At 34.3% G+C, this 22,402-nt stretch overlaps 2 protein-coding genes across 3 annotated transcripts in view; one reads left to right on the top strand and one right to left on the bottom strand.

Annotated features, from left to right (window-relative positions):
* C9H11orf65 (chromosome 9 C11orf65 homolog) overlaps positions 1 to 22,402 on the bottom strand; it is a 91,488-nt gene that overhangs the window by 19,080 nt on the left and 50,006 nt on the right. Inside the window, exons 4-6 of the mRNA XM_057750341.1 lie at positions 12,666 to 12,719; positions 12,333 to 12,533; positions 10,749 to 10,879 (exon numbers count right to left, since the gene is read on the bottom strand). Coding sequence (XP_057606324.1) covers positions 10,749 to 10,879; positions 12,333 to 12,533; positions 12,666 to 12,719 — 386 coding nt within the window. The remainder of the gene's footprint in view (positions 1 to 10,748; positions 10,880 to 12,332; positions 12,534 to 12,665; positions 12,720 to 22,402) is intronic.
* Positions 1 to 22,402, top strand: part of ATM (ATM serine/threonine kinase) — a 211,345-nt gene that overhangs the window by 187,675 nt on the left and 1,268 nt on the right. Inside the window, exon 66 of one of the 2 annotated variants that reach the window (XM_057750327.1) lies at positions 11,635 to 11,652. The exons of the other annotated variant lie outside the window; for it this stretch is intronic. The gene's annotated coding sequence lies outside the window, so the exon portion shown is untranslated. Of the gene's footprint in view, positions 1 to 11,634; positions 11,653 to 22,402 lie in introns of those variants that run through there. 2 annotated transcript variants of the gene reach the window in all.

Below are 22,402 nucleotides of genomic sequence, written 5' to 3'. Positions count from 1 at the left end.
ATGCATTCACCCCCAGCCTTCCAGTATTTTTTGATTTCTAAATGCATTTTTGTTGTGGCATGAGAATTAATAAATCTGGGCATTTGGGTACCATCATTCATTCATTTAAAACATAGGTGCCTATTATGTTCAGGGAATAGAGGATATTTATTTTTGCTCTCATACTTTGTTTAAAGAGAATTATAAAATATCCCAATAATGTAGTTCTGTTTTGAACACTTTAAAAATTAGTCACTATTAAGCAGTCTATAATAGTCATGAAACAAGTTAGCAAATACAGAATTTCAAATATAATAGTGATCAGAAATAAAGATCACTTTATAATAATCATGTTTTATAGGGTGGTATTTTAAAGAGAAAATAGAAACAATATAAAATTTGACTTTATAAGTAATATTGCAATATATTCACTTTAAAATGTTCTCATATTTTTTCTAAGCTAAAAAATTTAATATTTAAATTTTTAAATTAAACTTTTTCTAAATATCATGATAGGGAGAGGAGTTTAAATGCAAAGACCTAGTAAGAACCAAGGTTGGAATTGGAAATGAGGTCAAGGAGAGCTCAGATCTGTAGGTATACAAGGAAGGAACAGATGTGAAAATCACAATTCTTTTAGTAAGACAGAGGTTAAAAAAAAAATCAAGATTTTATTGATTTTTTTTAAACTGTTGATTCTCAGCAACAGTCAAATGGAAGGGTTTGAAATGCCATCAATGACCAAAGCACACAAAGTGAAATTTCTCATTCAACCCCGCAACCTTACAAAAAGGAAACAACACTGAGCCACGAGGATTAATGCACTCATTCATTTGACAAGCAAGCAACATATATTCATTAAGCATCTACTGTTTCTGAGGCCTGGTGCTAATTAAGAAATAGAACAGCATTTCTGTTCTTTAGGGTTTAAAACTCTAGTGGAGATGGCAGACAAATATACAGATAATTGCAAAAATGTGACAACTGAGTATATAAAAGATCTATGGGGGCACATCAAAAGGAAGTGCTTAACTATGTCTAGGGATGTCAGGGAAGGCTTCAGAAGGAGATATTTGAGCCAAGTATCAAAAGATGAAGATCTTGTTGCCATGTAGCTGAACCAGAAAAGAGCAACCTGGGGATAAGGAATATCATGTGGCATCTAGGTGATGCGGAGCCCCTAACATGTTTCAGGTAAGGAAGTGATTTAATTTATGCTTTAGAAACATCACCTCAGTCTATATAGAGATGGAGAAGAGAAAAGAGACAAAGACCAGTTAGAGGAACTCGGCAGGTGAAGCAGTGTTGAGAATGATGAGATGCTGTAGTGGAGACTGAGAGAAAGGTCAGATTTCGGAGAAACTCTGGAAGCACAATTAATAGGACCTAAGGATAGATTACACATAGGAAGTTATGAAAGGTAAGAGGCCTAGGACTTCATCTACAATTCTGGCTTGGATGACCAGGTAAATGATGGTGTCATAAACCGAGGCCAGGAGGAATACTAAAAAGAAACCACTTTTATGACGGAAAAGATAAGAAATGTGTAGACCTGTTGAATTTGAGATGGAAATGGACATATAATTAGAAATAAAGAGCTCAGTCATGGGTGAGGATTGTTTTGAGAATAAATAAACACAGGAAAGAAAGAAGAATTAAAATAGAAGATTTTTAAAGGACTTTTATTGAGATGTAATTGACATACAATAATCTACATATATTTAAAGTGTACAATTTGATTTTTTTTCTTATAAGTAATGTATATATGGCAATCCCAATCTTCCAATTCATCCCACCCCAACCCCATCCCCCCGCCACTTTCGCCCCTTGGTGTCCATATGTTTGTTCTCTACGTCTGTGTCTCTATTTCTGCCTTGCAAACTGCTTGATCTGCACCATTTTTCTGTATTCCACATACATGTGTTAATATACAATATTTTTCTCTTTCTGACTTACTTCACTCTGTATGACAGTCTCTGGGTCCATCCATGCATCTACAACTGTCCCAATTTCATTCCTTTTTATGGCTGAGTAACATTCCATTGTGTATATGTACCACATCTTTTTTTTTTCATTTTATATTTATTTTTTTGAGGTACACCAAGTTCAATGTACCACATCTTTTTTATCCATTCATCTGTTGATGGACATTTAGGTTGCTTCCATGACCTGGCTATTGTAAATAGTGCTGCAATGTGTCTTTTTGAATTATGGCTTTCTCTGGGTATATGCCCAGTAGTGGGATTGCTGGATCATATGGTAGTTGTATTTTTAGTTTTTTAAGGAACCTCCATACTGTTCTCCATAGTGGCTGTACCAATTTACATTCCCACTAACACTGCAGGAGGGTTCCCTTTTCTCCACACCCTCTCCAGCATTTATTGTTTCTAGATTTTCTGAGTAAAATAGAAGATTATTGTTCACGTGCATTGGCTTATTACTAGATGTCTCCCAACTGGAGCTATACCTGAGCTTCAGCAAGTCTTACCAGCACTCTGTCAAAGCCAGGTGTTTCTAAGTAACGATGAGTATATTTTGTTGTTCTGAGCCCATTACTACCATTCCTTTGCTGTACGTGGGTCTCCTGGTTGTAGATAATGTTGTATGGAATAAAGTGATGATGGATAAAGCATTCTGTAATGAATGATATTGCCGACAGAGGTAATGCAGGCAGGGGAATAAAATACATATGCGAATGTTTATCTCTCTGAAGACAGAAGGATGCCTCCTCTATTATAGGAAGGGTCCAGTATAATTAGCCTGCCACCAGGTAGTCAGCATATCCCATTATGGAGGGCAAACAATGACCTTTGCTGTACAGTCAGCTGCAACTATATAGCCAGAATAGCCTTAGTGAAGGAAAGACGGTATCTATGAGTCTATATATAGCCTCCATCACTGTAACCCTGGCCAATCTGAGCAATCACTGAGTAGTGGCAGAAAATGCTGACTTGCACAGGATGGATCTGACAGCTTTTTGCCTTATCTAAGCCCTTTGGAGGACATTCACAGGGATGTCAATATGTTTATTGACCATTCTGAGTATAGCTTTTCCTAGACCTGATCATCAGTTTCCAACTTAATTATTTCCAAGTCCCTAATCAGTGGAGAAGCTTTTAGCTACTGCCCACAGTCAATAAGATCCCACCTCATTCTCTATGAAGTGTGCTCATTGGGAGAATATCCTTTGACCAATTGAGGGGTCATAACCTAGTGACTTTCTAGTGAGTTTTGGATGTCACCAGCATTGTGCAAATTCCTGGTGAATTAGACCTAATATACTCTCCCTCTGTTAACATGTCACAAGTGACTCCCCATGAAGCCAAAAGTGTGGGGATGAAGAGGAGCCAGCATATGGGCAACCCAAGTAGGTGTTGAAATCTGAGCCACCTGCTCATACAGCTTACCTTTGGGCTTCTGGACCTTCTCAGACCCATTCTACATATACCACATCTACTTTATACTGAAATGATGCTGTAAAGGACAGGCATGATGTTCTACAGGAAGTGAGATACCATGCCCCTGGGGACAAGAGAAAAAGAGCTGACATAGCTCTGAGAGCAAGACATAAAGATACACTCTGTTCTCTCCATGTAAATACAAGCTCTTTTTCTTACTGACTGGGATGGGAAAGGACACATTTGCCAAGTCAATAGCAGCCTAACAGATGCCAGGGACGGTGTTGATTTGCTCCATTAAAGAAACCACATCTGGAGGAAGCTTAGCTGTAATTTGTGTCACCACCTGACATCTACTACTTCAAAATTCCATGATTCCCAGTGAACTAAAGGAAAAAATTCCATCACAATTTTCTCCACTGTCATCTCCAGTCTATAAAGAATGGCCACCACAAGTTCATCAAGAATTCTGCTGTCCCCCTAATTTCTTAATAATTTGATGAATAACTTTGGGGCCCCCTTAGTTACAGCTAGTGGGTGGCTAGGCAGATTGCACATAATAGGAACAAACATATGCATTCCCCAAGGCTTTAGGAATCATTTTCTACAGTATGCTAGAGAAGTTCTGGCATTTTGTAACTGTAGAGCTTTGGTTGAATTCAGGCTTTGATTAGCCAACCTAACAGACCAAACACCCTTCTATTGTTGTTGTTTTGACCACACAGTGTGGCTTCTGGGATCTTAGTTCCCAGACCAGGGATCGAACCCGTACCCCCTGTGGTGGAAACGTGGAGTCCTAACCACTGGACCGCAAGGGAAGTCCTTAAACACCATTTCTGGACACTCAAGCCAACATGCATTAAATCCCTAATTTCAGGTGAGTGTGGCCATATCAGTAAATTCAGCCCAATCAACTCCTGAACACCTTAGAATCCACTTCCACACATTCTTCTGAGCTCCTGTCAATACAGATGGGTAAATTCTCAGAACTCTTTGGGTTTATAAGTAAGTCGTCTCCTCCTGGAGTAGATCTTCTACCTTACTGTCTGGACTGTCCTGAGATGTAAGTCCCAGTGGGGGCTGGAAGCACTGAGGAAATGGTTGTGGGGGGTCCTAAGTGTAAGTGTGTGGGGCAACTGAGCCAGGTACAGTGGTTGAAAGGCCTTGATGCAGAGAAAGGCTGGTTCCCTCAAACAGGGAGGAAGGGTTTCCTTCACCAACAGGAGAGTTTGAAAACTCAAGCCTTGTCTATGTCTGCCCAAATATCCCCTTCCCAGGTCTCACAGTTACACTTCTTCCCCACTCATGCCCTTAGCTTAGTGCACAAGACCTGCTAGGTCTCTTGGATGCCCTGCAAGCATGTGACTTTGTGACCCTTTTACCTGCCCCTGGATTGCCTCCAAATCACCCTGCAACCACATGAGCTGCAGGGTTGCTCCAAGGAGATCTTCTGATTGTCTGAACATGTTCTTTAAAAAAATTTTTTTACAACTTATTGAGGTATAAGTGATATATAGTAAACTGTATTTAAGCTGTACAATTTGAAGAATTTTGACATATATACCTGTGAACCCATCACTGTAATAAAAGAAACAAACATATCCATCACCACCCCCCCAACCCCTGCAAGGTTCCTTGTGCTACTTTGTTATCCTTCCCTCACTCCTTTTCCCCACCATCATCTCCAGACAAGTACTTATTTGCTTGGTGTCATTCTAGATTTCCTTGTATTTTCTAGAATTTTCTGTGTATGAAATGTTACAATATGTACTCTTTTTTGACTGGTTGCTTTCATTCAGCATCATTATTTTGAGATTCATTCATGTGGTTACGTATGAATAATTCATTCCTTTGTACTGCTGAGTAGAATTCCTTGGTGTACATAGATCACAATTTATCTATTGACATTTGGGTTGATTGGTTGTTTCTGGTTTTGGTCTATTACAAATAAAGCTGCTATGAGCTTGCATTACAATCTTTCTGTAGACATATGTTTCTATTTCTCTTGGTAAATATCTGAGAAGAATGGCTGGGATTTAATGGTAGATGTGTTAACGTGTAAAACTGAGAGAAAAAAAAACTGTCAAACTGGTTTCCAAAGTGTGTGTAAACAGTTTGCATTTGCCCATATCCATGCCAACAACTGGTATGACAGACTATTTTAGCCATTCTAGTGGTTGTGCAGTGGTGTCTCATTCCAGTCCTGGTTTGTACTTTCCTAATGACTAATGATGATAGTCATTAGCCCACCTGTGCTTTTTTGCTATCTGTATATTTGTTGGTAGAGTGTTCAGATCTTTTGCCCATTTTAAAATTAGGTTGTCTTCTTATCATTGAATTTTGAGAGTTTTTTTTAACTTATTCTAGATACAAGACTTTTATCATGTACATATTTTGCAGATGCTCTCTTCCTGTCTGTGACTTGCATTGCTATTTTTGCAAAAGAGTCTTTAGGAGGGCAAATGCTTTCATCTTTGATGAAGTACAATTTAACAATATTTTCTTTTATACTTCATGCTTTCTGTGTTCTATTTAAGAAATCTTTGTCATTAAGGTTTTATTGTTTGCTTATTTTTGGGTATTTTATGGTGTTAACTCTAGTTTTTTTAAGGTCTCATAAAGTGCTTTTATTTTATGATATTTATTCAGACATATACATACTTTTCATATTATTTTCCATTATAGGTTATTAAAAGATATTGAATATAGTTCCCTATGTTATACAGTAAATCCTCGTTGCTTACGTATTTAATGTATAGTAGTTTGTAACTGTTAATCCCATCTCCTAAATTATCCTTCCCCACACTTTCCCCTTTGGTAATCATAAGTTTGTTTTCTATGTCTGTGAGTCTGATTCTGTTATGTATATAGTTTCATTTGTATTATTTTTAGATTCCACATATAAGGGATATCAAGTAATATTTGTCTTTTCTCTGTCTGACTTACTTCAGTTAGTATGATATACTCTACATCCATCCATGATGCTGCAAATGGCATTATTTTATTCCTCCTTATGGCTAATATTCCATTATATATATGTATACAAGACTGTGACAGTCTTGGCTATTGTAAATTATATATTATATATGCATATATGTAAATTATATATGTAAATATATGTAAATTGTGTGTTTGTGTGTGTATATGCATATGCACACACACACACCACACATCTTCTTAAACCAATCGTCTGTTTGTTGATGGGTACTTGGGTTGTTTCCATATCTTGGCTATTGTAAATAGTGGTGCTATGAACATTGGGGTACACGTATCTTTTCAAATTAGCGTTTCTGTCTTTTCTGGATATATGCCCAGGAATGGGATTGCTGGATCATATGATAGCTCTATTTTTAGTTTTTTAAGGAACCTCCATACTGTTTTCCATACTGGCTGCACCAATGTACATTCCCACCAACAGTGTAGAGGGTCCCCTTTTCACCACACCCTCCCAGCATTTATTAGTTGTAAATTTTTTGAAATTGGCCATCCTGACAAGTGTGAGGTGATACCTCATTGTGGTTTTGATTTGAATTTCTCTAATAACTAGCAATGTTGAGCATCTTTTCATGTGCCTGTTGGTCATCTGTATGTTTTCTTTGGAGAAATGTCTATTTAGGTCTTCAGCCCATTTTCTGATTGGGTTGTTTGTTTTCTTCACATTGAGTTGTATGCACTATGGTGTTAATTCTTATATTTAGATCTATGGTCTTTTTTCAAATTAATTTTATATATGATGTGACATAAAGATTAAGGTTCATTTCCCTGCATTTGAGTACCAATTTGTTGAAAAGAATATCCTTTTCCAATTAAATTGCCGTGGCACCTGTATTGAAACTCAGCTAACAATGTGTGTGGGTCTATTTCTCAACTGTCTATTCTGTTCCATTGATCTGTATATCTATCTTAATGCCAATAACACATCTTGATTATAGTAGTTTTATAAGAAGTCTTAAAATCAGGTAACATAAGCTCTCCAAATTTTTTTCCAAAATTATTTTGACTATTCTAGTTCCTTTGCACTTACATATATATTTTCAAATCAACTTGTCAAATTCCACAAAAAAAAACCTGCTGGAACTTTTGATTGTGATTACATTGACTGTATACATCAATTTGGAGACAACTGATATCTTAACAATATTGAGTCTTCTGGTGAATATCTTACAGCTCTTTGTTTATTTGTCTTAAGTTTTATCAACAATGTGTATTCCTTTTCAGTGTACAGGTCATGTAGATTTTCCCCTCAATTTATGCCTAGGTATTTCATATTTTCTGATGCTACTATAAAAGATTTTTTTAATTTTAATTTCCAGTTTTTTTTTGCAATACAATTGGTTTCTGTATCTCACAACCTTGAGAAACTCATCTATTAGTTCCAGTAGCTTTTTAGTAGATTCCTTCAAATTCTGTACTTAGATGATCATGTCAACTGTGAATAAGGACTCTGTTAGCTGTTTTCCAATCTCAGTATCTCCTCCGTGCCAGAGACAGTGTCTCTCCTACCCCGCTAGCCTTATTGCACTGATTAGGACTTCCAGTGCAATGTTGTAAAGAAGTGTAAAGAAGTGAGTGCAGACATCCTTACCTTGCTCCTGATCTTAGAGAGAAAGTGTGCAGCCATTCACTATTAAGTATCATGTTGGCTGCAGGCTTTTCATAGATGCCCTTCATCAAGTTGAGGAGGCTCTCATCTATTCCTAATTTACCAAGAGTTTTAATTACAAATGTTAGTTGGATTTTTGCAGTAATTTTTCTGCATCTTTTGAGATGATTATATCCAGTTTTCTTTTTTAAGTCTGTTAATATGGTGAATTGCTTTGATTGATTTCCAAATGCTAAGCCAATCTTATATTCCTAGGATAAACTCCATTTTTTATAATATTTATTATCATGTATCTATGTTCATGAGAGATATTAGTTGTTATTTTCTTGTAATATCTTTTTTTTCTCATAAGCCTTGAGTGGTTTTATATCTGATAACACTTGCCTCACAGAAAATGCTATAAATTTTCCTGTAAGTACTTCTTTAGCTACATCCCTCAATTTTAATATTATAGTTTCATTTTTTATTAAATCAAAAATATTTTCAAGTTCCTCTTGTGACTTTGACTCATGGATTATTTAGACGTAGGCTATTTAATATCCAAATATTTGGAGGTTTTCCAGAAATTTTTCTGTTATTTTATTCTGTTTTAAATTCTTTTTTAATTTAATCAGGATCAGAGAACCTCCTTTGTATGATTTTAATTCTTTTAAATTTGTAGATATTTGCTTTATCACCCAGAATAAGGTGTGTATTGGTGAATGTTTCATGTGCACTTGAAAAGAATGTGTTTTCTTTTGTTGTGTTCAGTGCTCTCTAAATGCCAATTATGTCAGGTTCATTGACAGTGTTACTCGAGTCTTCTATATCTTTACTAATTTATTGTCCACTTATATCAATTACTAAGAAAAGTGTTTTGAAATCTCTGATTATAATTTTGGATTTGTCTATTTCTCCTTTCAGTACTATTAGCTTTTATTTCATGTATTTTGAAGCTCTGTTATTATGTAAACAAGCATTTAGGACTATGTTCTCCTGATGAAATTACCCCTCTATTATTACTTTGTTTGATATTAACATAGTTACTCCACCTTTCTTTTGATTACTATTAGCATAGTTCTCTTGATGCTTTTACTTTTAACCTATTTGTGCTGTTAGTTCTTGTACATAACATATAGTTGGGTCTTGCTTTCTTATCCAGTCTGTCAGTCTCTGTCTTTATTTGAGATGCTTAGACCATTTACATTTAATATAATTATTGATATGTTGATTTTAATCTATATCATGCTCTTCATTTTATATTTGTCTTGCCTGTTCTTTGTTTCCTTTCCTCATTCAAGAGAGGATGAATTGTTTGTTATGATTCTATTTTATCTTCATTATTAGCTTATTAGGTTTACATAGTTCTTGTTGATTTTATGGTTGCTTTAGGGTTTGTAGTATATATATTTAACTATCATGGACTACTTTAGCAATATTATACCACTTCATGTGTAGTATAAGGACCTTCCAGCAGTACATTTCCATTTCATCCCTCCCAACCTTTGTGGTATTGTTATCATATATTTACTTCTGCACTGCTATAAATTTTTAAATACCATAATACATTGTTACTGTTTCTGCTTTTTAGAAATGTTTTTGAACTTTATTTAGTAATTGCATCTCTATGTTGATATTATATTGTTATTTTTGGAATTATTTACTTGTCAAAAAAATAAGCAATTATATTTTGTTTGATGAAGATTTTCAATATAAGGGAAAAGGTGTATAATTGTGGAATCAGGAACTGAAGTATAACTTGATTGGCAACATCAATATTAACTCATTAGTTTACAATATAAAAATTTAATACCTATCATTTTAAATATTGTAGTAAAACCAACATAAAGTTTATCATCATAACTATTTATCTTAACTCTTTTTAAGTGTATAGTTTAGTAGTTAGTTAATTACCTTTTAGAGAGATTTAAGTAGTAACAAGAAATGCCCTTTATATTTACTTACACAGTCACCATTTTTGGTGTTCTTCATCCTTGCACGGATCCAGACTTTTACCTAGAATCACTTTCTTCTGCCTAAGGACTTCCTTTAATGTTTCTTACACTGCTGGTCTGTTCATGGTCATAGAACTCAGCTTTTGTCTGTCTGAAAAGTTTTCTTTCATTTTTATTTTTAAAAGATATTTTTTGTGAGTTGGCTGATATTTTTTCTTCTCAGGGATCTATTTTCCTGCTCCTTTGAGTGCCTGGTAATTGAGTACTATATGGTAGACATTATGAATTTTATATGATTTTGAGCACTGGAGGTTTTCTTTTTGTATTCCTTTAAATATTTGGGGGCTTTGTTCTTGGATACTGTCAAGTAAACTTGGAAACAATTTGATTCTTTTCAGACTTGCTTTTAATATTTGTTAGATAGGTCCAGAATGACTGTTAGTGTGATGCATACAAGGCTGTTTCCTTCGGGGAGAGAGAAAGGTTGAGCATGGTATAGAGTGGGTCTAGAGGGTCCTATTAAAGTTATCTCATATATAAGAGTTAATGCTGATTTTCATATCTTATATTCCAAAAGATTGTGGTCAAAGAGAGCCTATGGTCAGAGAGAACCTGCCTTTTGCCATTTATATCCCAGAAATTAACAGTATCTGGCAGGCATTTATTAAATATTTGCTTTCCATGTATTTAAAAAAAAATAACTGTTATCTTTCATCTTATTTTTAATGTAACGTAATTATTTTAGTAGTGACAGCAATTTTTAAAAATTACTGTATACTTCTAAAAAAATTACTGTATACTTCTTTAGTAAGTCTAAGTATTTCATCAACTTACATTTGCCGCATCCATTCTATTTTTCTAATTTTTCTTTTTTTTTCCATATCTTGCCTTCTCTTCAATTTAGAGAAATGGAATTCACTTTCCTTTTTGTCTCCCACCATTACATCTTCAGTAGGCCTCCAAAACTATTGAAAAATGAAAAATGAATACACAAAATATTGAATTACTCAGTATGAGATTATCTGAATATACACAAGAACTTCTGTGTGTTCAGTAGGAATATGCCAAGATAGAAACAGAAGAGACGATAGATCCTTTTAAGATATTTCTAATTAAGTTAATGGCAATTAAGTCTTAAGAGACACATGCCATAGAAAAACTGACAAAGTATTAGTGTACTGAGGTGCTGTTTAATAAGTGTTTGTTGAATGACTAAATGAATAGACATGCTCTAAGAGTGTTTTAGTTTCTCCTAAGAACAAATCTGACCAGTAGGTGCCGTTGACTTTTGAAGCCTCTAATCCTCAAGGAACATGGATACCCTCCAAGAATTCAGAAGTCTCACTATCGTGTCCCAAGACTTTGTGGTTTCCCCTGTTTGATACTTTATACTAACAGGTTGCCTGTTTTCCTATTTCCAATCCATTCCTCCTCCCTCACCACATAAACATTAAATAACAAAGAAGAGAGTTTCTTATCCCCCACAACACTCTGAATTTGCCCCATTAAAGCATAGATTCACTGCACTGTACAGAAATATCCTGTTTACATGACTCTCTCCCTAATTAAAAGATAAACTACTTGAGGGGAGGGACTATTCTTATTTACCATTGCTTCCCGAGCATCTAGTACAATGCCTGACATCTGGTTGGTATGCAATAAAGTTTGTTGAATGAATGAATGAATTCACACTTTGATCATTTTCACTTTTCATACTTAGTATATTCAATATACCACATTCTACAATCTGTATATCAGAGATTGAGGATTTGAATGAAGATACATGAGGCCATATAAACACACAGCCAGAGCTACAGAACCAGATAATGTTAACTTTTGAAATGTAAGTTTACAAATATCCTTAGATAGAAATTATTTCCACAAAAAGGAGATTAAATATGGGTGTCTATAGAAAAGTCCTCAAATCACATATATGTATTAGAAACCATGTATATTTAAACTCATACTATTCAGTTCATATGAGTACATGTTAAATTTTCCAACACCATGAAAACCCAAATGATTTCCCACTAGTGCCTGCTGTTACAAGCTCTATAGAGAAAATGGTATATTATTCTCAAGAACCCCCACCTGCTGTCCAAGGATTAATATAGAGTTAATAACATCTTCAGATTTGCTTTGTTATAAAGATTGGTAATGTTTGAGTACCAGAGAGTATCTAACAATAGTCTAGATTCAAAGCTGATTATGAAAAGTAGAAGTAAATGTAAAAAATAAAAAGATATATTGCTGTATCTTGAAGTACATTAGTAACTCGAGAGTAGTTAACTTAAGCAAATTTTGTCAGTTAAATTTGTAGGATTTATTATTTTAAAAAATAATCTAAAAATTGATTTTCAGAAAGATAGGTTTCCGAGCATATAATACTCAAAATTATTTATGTTTATCTTTTCTTACTTTATCAGAAACAGGCCTCCAGCCGTTGTTCTCTATACGACGATACCAGCCACTGTAGTCCTCTTCCTGAAGATGATCACTTTTAATATGAGATGTATGTTTTGCTGGAAGTTTTGTGTAATCTCTAGGGCTATTAGCACACAGATCTTCAATATGTCTGTGAGTGAAAATTTTATAGTATATTTCAGGTGGAAATTTAACCTACAGATGGAAAAGTTCAAAGGACCATTTCAATTTCATTAGAAAAATGGTTTATGTTTTCAAAAATTATATATTTTAAATTTCACATAAATGTGCTTTAAAACTACTAAATAAGAATTTATCCATACTTACACCACCCAATCTGAACCGTACATTAATGCCAGCAGCAGCATCTAGAAGTTCTGCCTATTAAAAAAAATAGTCTTCAACATTCTGTATATATCAGTTCACAACATCTCACCCTATTATGTTAAATAGTTGTTGAATAAATACATATTGATTATTTATGAAATAGATGAGTTGAATAAACCTCAAATAGTTCATTTTAAATTAGAAAATATCTTAGGATTTATTTTCTTAAGGATACTCAATAAATAAAACAATTTACATGATAACTGGGAAAATGATACCAAACCTTCCTTTCTATGTAATGTAACAGTATAAGAGCCAAGTGATTTGTTAGTCATAAAACAGAAGTTTTTTAAAAAGTCCTCAAACACGGGGCTGGGGTGGGGGGTGGGGGGCGAAGGGCAAGCTAGGATGAAGTGAGAGAGTAGCATAGACATAGATACACTACCAAATGTAAAATAGATAGCTAGTGGGAAGTTGCTGTATAATAAAGGGAGATCAACTCAATGATGGGTGATGCTTTAGAGGGCTAGGACAGGGAGGGTGGGAGGGAGTTGCAGGAGGGAGGGGATATGGGGATATATGTATAAATACAGCTGATTCACTTTGGTGTACCTCAAAAACTGGTACAAGAGTGTAAAGCAATTATATTCCAATAAAGAGCTTAAAAAAATTAAAAAGTCCTCAAATATATGGTTTTCATATTAAATGTTCTCTTCCAGGTAAGTTCAGAGAAAAAAAATGTGACTGGTGAATCTGAGTTTAACAACAGATGACCTTTCCTAACTAGCTTTTATTAAATCAAAAAAATCCATGTTTCAATTTTGTAAGAATTGTATATAATTGGTCTTCCAAATGGAAAGTAGAGAAAAAAATTCTTGGTCCCCAACCTGTCTCCTGATTATATTGTTAGGTGAGAAACTCATTCTACAAGGCCAGTATCATTCTGATACTTAAACTAGACAAAGACACCACATAAAAAGAAAATTACAGGCCAATATCACTGAGAAATACGGGTGCAAAAATCCTCAACAAAATATTAGCAAACTGAATTCAACAGTACATTAAAAGTATCATATACAATGGTCAAATAGGATTTATCCCAAGCATGCAAGGATAATTTGATACCTACAAATCAATCAATGTGATACACCACATTGACAAACTGGAGAATAAAATTCACATGATCATCTCAACAGATGCAGAAAAACTTTTGAAAAATTCAAGTCCATTTATGATAAAAACTCTCAGCAGAGTAGGTATAGCGAGAACATACCTCTACATATTAAAGGCCACATATGACAAACTTATAGCCAATATCATACTCAATGGTGAAAAGCTGAAAGCATTTTCTCTAAGACCAGGAACAAGACAGGATTCCCACTCTTGCCACTTTCATTCAACATGGTATTGGAAGTCCTAGACACAGCAATCAGATGAAAAAAAGAATTAAAAGGAATCTGAATTGGAAAGGAAGTACTAAGACTATCACTCTTTGTGGATGATATGATACTATACATAAAAAAATCCTAAAGACACCAGCAAAAAACTATAAAAATGAATTAAGGAGTTAGGTAAAATTTCAGGATATAAAATTAATATTAATATACAGAAATCTGTTGGGTTCCTACATACTAACAACAAACTATCAGAAAGAAAAATTAAGGAAACAACCCTACTTACAATTACACCAAAAAGGATAAAATACCTAGGATAAAATCTAACCAAAGAGGTAAAAGACCTGTATGTGGAAAACTATAAGACGCTGAATAAAGAAACTGAATATGACACACAAAAAATAGAAAGATATATTGTGCTCATGGATTGGAAGAATTAATATCGTTAAAATGGTCAGGGAAATCTCTGGCAGTCCAGTGGTTAGGACTTGGTGGTTTCACTGCCAAGGGTGTGGGTTCAATCCCTGGTCAGAGAACTAAGACCCCACAAGCCACACAGCCAAAAAAAAGAAAAAAGAAAAAAAGAAAGAAAGAAAGAGAAAAAGACCATATTACCCAAAGCAATCTGCAAATTCAGTGCAATCCCTATCAAAATACCAACGGCATTTTTCACAGAACAAACACAAATAATCCTAAAATGTGTATGGAAACACATATGACCCTGAATAGTAAAAGCAATCTGGAGGAAAAAGAACAAAGCTGGAGGAATCACCCTCCCTGACTTGAGACTATACTATGAATCTACAGTAATCAACATAGTATGGTTCTGGCACAAAAACAGACACATAGATCAGTGGAACAGACAGAGAGCCCAGAAATAAATCCATGCACCTTTGGTCAATTAACCTATAACAAAGGAGGCAAGAACACACAATGGAGAAAAGACAGGCTCTTCAATAAGTGGTGCTGGGAAAACTGGACAGTCACATGTAAAATAATGAAACTAGAACATTCTCTAACAGCATATACAAAAATAAAATGGATTAAAGACTTGAATGTAAGATCAAATACTATAAAACTCCTAGAGGAAAACAGGCAGAATGCTCTTTGCATCAATTGTAACAATATTTTTTTGGATCTGTCTCCTACCTAGCAAAGGAAACAAAAGCAAAGGAAACAAAAGCAAAAATAAACAAACAGTACCTAATTAAACTTAAAAGCTTTTGCACAGCAAAGGAAATCTTGACAAAATGAAAAGACAATCTGCTGAGTGGGAGAAAATATTTGCAAATGATACTACCAATAAGGGATATCTAAAATATATAAAGACCTCATACAACTCAAACAAACAAACAAACAAACAACCTAATTAAAAAGTGGGCCGAAGACCTGAATAGACATTTTTCCAAAGAGGACATACAGGTGGCTAACAGGCACATCAAAAGATGCTCAACATAGCTAAGCATTAGAGAAATGCAAATCAGATCCACGAGATATCACCACACACCTGTCAGAATGGTTATCATCAAAAAGAACACAAATAACAAATGTTGGCAAGGATGTGGAGAGAAGAAAACCTTTGTTCAGTGGTGGTGGGAATGTAAATTGGTGTAGCTAATGTAGAAAACAGGGTGGACGTTTCTCAAAAAACGAAAAATAGAACTACCATATGACCCAGCAATTCCACTCCTGAGAACATATCCAAAAACAGCAAAAACACTAGATTGAAAACCTACATGCACCCCAATGTTCATAGCAGGATTATTTACAATAGCCAAGATATGGAAGCAGCATAAGTATCCATCAGCAGATGAATGGACAAAGAAAAAAATATATATATTTGTGATACATATATATGACAGAATATATATATGATAAAATACTATTCGGCCATTTTAAAAAACTCAATTTGGGGGACTTCCCTGGTGGCACAGTGGTTAAGAATCTGCCTGCTGATGCAGGGGACATGGGTTCAATCCCTGGTCTGGGAAGACCCCACATGCTGCAGAGGAACTAAGCCCGTGCACCACAACAATTGATCCTGCGCTCTAGAGCCTGTGAGCCACAACTATTGAGCCTGAGTGCCACAACTACTGAAGCCCACGTGCCTAGAGCCCAGGCTCTGCAACAAGAGACGCCACCACAATGAGAAGCCTGTGCACTACAACGAAGGGTAGCCCCTGCTCTCCACAACTAGAGAAAACACACCCACAGCAATGAAGACCCAACACAGCCAATAAATAAGTAAATAAATAAATAATTGAGACAAAACCTCCCCTGCAATTTTGCTATTTGCAACAACATGGATGGACTTGAAAAGTATTATGTTAAGTGAAACAAGTCAGACATAGATAGACCAATACTCTATATTATCACATATATAGAATCTCAGAAATAAAACAAATAAATGTGTGTAACAAAACAGAAACAGGCCCACAGATATAGAGAACAAACTAGTGGTTACCAGTGAGGAGAGGGAAGGGGCAGGGGCAATATGGGGTAGGGGACTAAGTGGTACAAACAATTATGTATGACATAAGCTTCAAGGATATATAGCACACCATGAGGAATATAGCCAATATTTAATAATATCTATAAAAGGAATATAACCTTTAAAAATTGTGAATCACTCTGTTATACACCTGTAACTTGTATAATATTGTACATTGTCTACACTTCAATTAAAAAAGAAAAAACAAAAAACCCACAATGTATCACCTCATGCCCATCAAAATGGCTTTTATCAAAATGACAACAAATAATGTATCGGCAAGAATATGGAGAAAAAGGGAACCCTCATGCACAGTTGTCGGGAATGTAAATTGGTGCAGCCACTATAGAAAACAGAATGAAGATTTTCACAAAATTAAAAATGGAATTAACATATGATCCACTATTTCCACTCCTGGGTATTAAACTGAATAAAATTAAAGTACTAATTAGAAAAGATGCATGCACCCCCATGTTCATTACAGCATTATTTGTAATAGCCAAGATATGGAAGCAACCTCAGTGCCCATAAGTAGGTGAATGCATAAAGAAGATATGGTACATACATACAATGGAATACTACTCAGCCATAAAAAAGAAGGGAATCGTGCCATTTGCAACAACATGGATGAAACTAGAGGATATTATGCTAAGTGAAACAAGTCAAAGAAAGACAAATACTGTATCATTTCACTTATATGTGGAATCTAAAAAATAAAACAAATGAACAAATATAACAAAACATAAAGAGAATTGTAGATACAGAGAACAAACAAGTTGTTAGAGGGCAGGGAGGTGGGAGAAGAGAGAATAGGTGAGGGAGATAAAGACATACAAAATTCCAGTTTCAAAATAAATGTCACACATATGAAATGTACAGTGTGGGCAAAATAATCAATAATTATGCAATATCTTTGTATAGTGACTGATCAAAGCTAGACTTATATTGGTGATCATTTTGAAATGTGTAGACATATTGAATCACTGTGCTGTGTAACAGAAACTAACACAGTGTTGTAGGTCAATTATAACAAAATACAAACTCATAGAAAAAGAGATCAGATTTGTGGTTACCAGAGGCTGAGGGGATGGGTAAGGAGAATTGGTTGAAGGCAGAGAAAAGGTACAAACTTCCATTTATAACATAAATAAATACTAGGGATGTAATGTAAAACATGATAAATATAATTAACACTGCTGTATGTTATATATGATAGTTAAGAGAGTAAATCCTAAGAGTTCTCATTACAAGGAAAAGAATTTTTTTTTACTTCTTTAACTTTGTATCTATATGAGAGGATGGATGTTCTTTAAACTTACTATGGTAATCATTTCAACATGTGTGTAAGTCAAAATCATTATACTGTACACATTATACAATGCTGTATGTGAATTATATCTCAATAAAACTAGAAGAAAAAAAAAGAACTACCATAAAATCCAGCAATACCCAAAGAAAATAAAAAACTAATCTAAAAAGATATTTGTCAACCCTATGTTCATTGCAGAATTATTTAAAATATCCAAGGTATGGAAACAACCTAAGTGTCCACCCATAGATGAATGGATAAAGATGTGGTAATGAAATATTAGCTATAAAAAGAATGAAGTCTTGCCATTTTTAACAACATGGGTGGGTCTAGAGGGTGTTATGCTAAGTTAAATAAGACAGAGAAAGACAAATAATGTATGATTTTACTTACATATGGAACCTAAAAAACAAAACAAATGAACAAACATAATAAAATAGAGACAGACTCATACATACAGAGAACAAACTGGTGGTTGCCAGAGGGTATCGGGGGGGGGGGGGTGGACGTGGAGGGATGAGCAAAATAGGTGAGGGAAATTAAGGAGCACAAACTTCCGGTTATTAAATAAATAAGTCATGGGGATATGATGTACAGCATAGGGGATATAGTCAATAATATGAAAACAATTTTGTTTGGTGACAAATGGTAACTAGTCTTGTGGTGATCATTTCGTAGTGTATAAAAATATGGAATCACTGTGTGGCACTATGTTGCACACCTGAAACTAATAGAATATTAGTCAATTATACTTCAATTTAAAAAACTGATGAGGACTAACTCCAAGTTAGGGAAAGTAGAGAAGGAAAGGAAGGAGAGGACTGCATAGTGTTTCTTTTGTTTCTGTACAATTTTATTTGCTAAAAAAAGTCCCCAAGAAAAACCTGTAGCAAACTAGAATAGAGAGGAACTTCCTCAACTTGATAAAGAACATCTACAAGAAACCTACAGCTAACATCATACTTAATCATGAGAAACTAGCTCCCTTACTATTCCTACTCAGCATCATACTGGAATCCTATATAATTCAGTAAGATAAGAAAAGAAAAGAAACAAAAGGAAAAGAAAAGGAAAAAAGAAAAGTGCAAAAATTGAGAACAGAAGAAAAAGCTATCTTTGTTCACAGATAACATGACTGTCTATGTAAAAAATCTCAGGGAACCAACAAAGAAACTCCAGGAATTAATAAGCAATTATAATAATGTTGGGGGATACAATGTTAACTTAAAAGTCAACTGCTTTCTTGTACACTGGCAATGAACAATTGGAATTTGAAATTAAAAACACAATGCTTTTTACATTAGCACCACAAAAGTAAAATACTGAGATGTAAATCTAAAAATGTAAAATATGTAAAAATATGTAAAATATATAAAAGTCTATGTGAGGAAAACTACAACACTGTGATGAAAGAAATAAAAGAAGATCTAAATGAAAGAAGAGATAGTCCATATACCTGCATAGGAAGACTCAATATTGTCAAGGTGTTCATTCTTCCCAACTTGATTTATAGATTCAATGCAATCCCAATCAAATTCCCCAAAAGTTATTTTGTAGAAATAGACAAACTGATTTTAAGCATTACATGTAAAGGTAAAAGACCTAAAATAGTCAACACAATATTGAAGGAGAAGAACTGGTTGTGTTCTTATACTACCCAACTCAAGACATTATTAAGCTGCAGTAATCAAGACAGTGTGGTATGGGTGACAGGATGAATAAATAGGACATTGTAACAGAAGAAAGAACCTGGAAATAGGCTCCCACGTACATATAGTTAATTATCTTTGACAAAAGAGCAAAGGCAATTCAATGGAGAAAGGGGCGGCCTTTAACAAATGGTGTTGGAACAACTGAACATCCCCATGCAAAATTAAAAAGAAAAAAGGAATCTAGACACAAAATTTACACTTTCACAAAAACAAACTGAAAATGGTTTATAGATCTAAATGTAAAATTCGAAACTATAGACCTCCTGGAAGATAACATAGGAGTAAATCTAGGTGACCTTGGGTTTGTTGATGATGTTTTAGATACACAATCAAAAGCATGAATCATGAAAGAAAAAAAATGGAAAGGATGGACTTCATTAAAATTAATGCTCTGTGATGAACACTGCTAAGAGAATGAAAAGAAAAGTCTCAGAAGGAAAAAATCTTTGCAAAGTACATATCTGATAAAAGACTGGTATCCAAAATATACAAAGAACACCTAAAACGAAACAAGAACAACTTAATTTAAAAACCGGGCAAAGATATGAAAAGCTACCTCAACAAAGAAGATAAATAGATAGCCAATTAGCAAATAAAATATGTTCAACATTATATGTCATAAGGAAGTTGTAGATTAAAACATGAGATACCTCTACAAAATATTAGAATGGCTAACATCTAAAATACTGACAACATCAAATGCTAGTTAGAATGTGGAGCAATAGGAACTCTCATTCATTGCTGGTTGGAATGCAAAATGGTACAATTACTTTGGAAGATAGCTTTGCAGTTTCTTATAAAACTAAACATACTCCATACAATCCAGCAAAAGAGAGTTTAAAAGTGCAATAGCAAGAATATATAAGTTAGGAGGGGTAAAGCAATATAAGCACGTTGTCTGGGAAGAGATAAAAATGCCAATTTTTATATGATTTTCATGTCAAATATACATGTTGCAATATCTTATATAAGCATAAAAGAATTATAACAGAGAGGGGAAATTTTAAAAATAAAAATAATAAGCCCAAAACAAGGCAAGAAAAGATTTTTAAAAAGAACACGAAAAATTTGAGACATATAGAGAGTAAACAGTAAAATAGTATATATAAGTCCCAAAATATAAGTATATTAAATGTGAAAAAATTAAGTGCTCCAACAAAAGACACAGAGCATCATACTGGATAAAACTATTAACTAACAGTACACTGCCTAAAAAAGACACAGATAAAATACAAAGATTCAGAATGTTGAAAGTAAAAAAATGGGAAAGATATACTGTACAAACAATAATGAAAAATAGTGGTGTGGTTACATGAATATCAGAGATTTTGGACCTTAAAGCAAAGAATATTTCTAGTGACAAAGTGAGACACTTCATAATAATAAAATGTTCAACTGACAAGAAAGATATAATGATCTTAAATTGGTTTTCAGTTAATAGCACAGTCTCAAATTATACAAATTACCAGAAAAATAGACAATTTTTTGGTGATAGGGATTTTATTTTACTTTATTTTATTTTAATTGGAGTATGGTTGATTTACAATGTTGTGTTAGTTTAAGGTGTACAGTAAAGTGAATCAGTTATCATATGCATATATACCCTTTTTTAGATTCTTTTCCCATATGGGTCATTAGAATATTTAGTAGAGTTCCCTATGCTGTACCATATGTCTTATCAGTTGTCTACTTTATAGTGTGTATTTGCAATCCCAAACTCCAAATTTATCCCTTCCCTGTTTTTTACATCTGTGACTCTATTTGTCTTAGAATTAAGTTCATTTGTACCATATTTTTATTTTTATTTTTTATAATGTTTGAAATATTTTATTAGTAATCTATTTTATACATATTAACATATATATGTCAACCCCAATCTCCCAATGCATTCCACAACCCCCCTCCCCCACCTGCTGCTTTTCTCCCTTGGTGTCCATATGTTTGTTCTCTACATCTGGGTTTCTATTTCTGCTTTGCAAATTGGTTCATCTGTACCGTTTTTCTAGATTCCACATACATGTGTTGATACACGACATTTGTTTTTCCCTTTCTGACTTACTTCACTCTTTGTGACAGCCTCTAGGGCCATGCATGTCTACAAATGACACTACTTCATTCCTTTTTTTGGCTGAGTAATACTCCATTGTATATATGTATCACATTTTCTTTATTCACCCCTCTGTCAATGGACATTTAGGTTGCTTCCATATATTGGCTATTGTAAATAGTGCTAAAATGAACATTGGCATCCATGTATCTTTTCAAATTATGGTTTTCTCCAGATATACGTCCAGAAGTGTGATTACTGGATCACGTTACCATAGTTCTCTATTTAGTTTTTTAAGGAGCCTCCATGCTGTTCTCCATAATAGTTGTACCACTCTACATTCCCACCAACAGTGTAGGAGGGTTCCCTTTTCTCCACACCCTCTCCAGCATTTCTTGTTTGTAGATTTTTTGATGATGGCCATTCTGAACAGTGTGAGGTAATACCTCACTACATTTCTCTAATAATTCGTGATGTTGAGCATCTTTTCATGTGCTTTTGGCCATCTGTATATCTTATTTGGAGAAATGTCTACTTAGATCTTCCACCCATTTATGATTGGGTTGTTTGTTTTTTGATATTGAGCTGTGTGAGCTGCTTGTGTATTTTGGAGATTAATCCCTTGTCAGTAACATTATTTGCAAATATTTTCTCCCATTCTGTGTGTTGTCTTTCTGTTTTGTTCATGGTTTCATTTGCCGTGTAAAAGCATTTAAGTTTAATTAGGTCTCATTTGTTTATTTTTGTTTTTATTTTTATTACTCAAGGAGGTGGATTAAAAAAG

This window comes from Hippopotamus amphibius, chromosome 9, assembly GCF_030028045.1.
Source record: "Hippopotamus amphibius kiboko isolate mHipAmp2 chromosome 9, mHipAmp2.hap2, whole genome shotgun sequence".
Taxonomy (NCBI): Eukaryota; Metazoa; Chordata; class Mammalia; order Artiodactyla; family Hippopotamidae; genus Hippopotamus; species Hippopotamus amphibius.
This window is presented reverse-complemented; position numbering and strand designations above follow the sequence as displayed.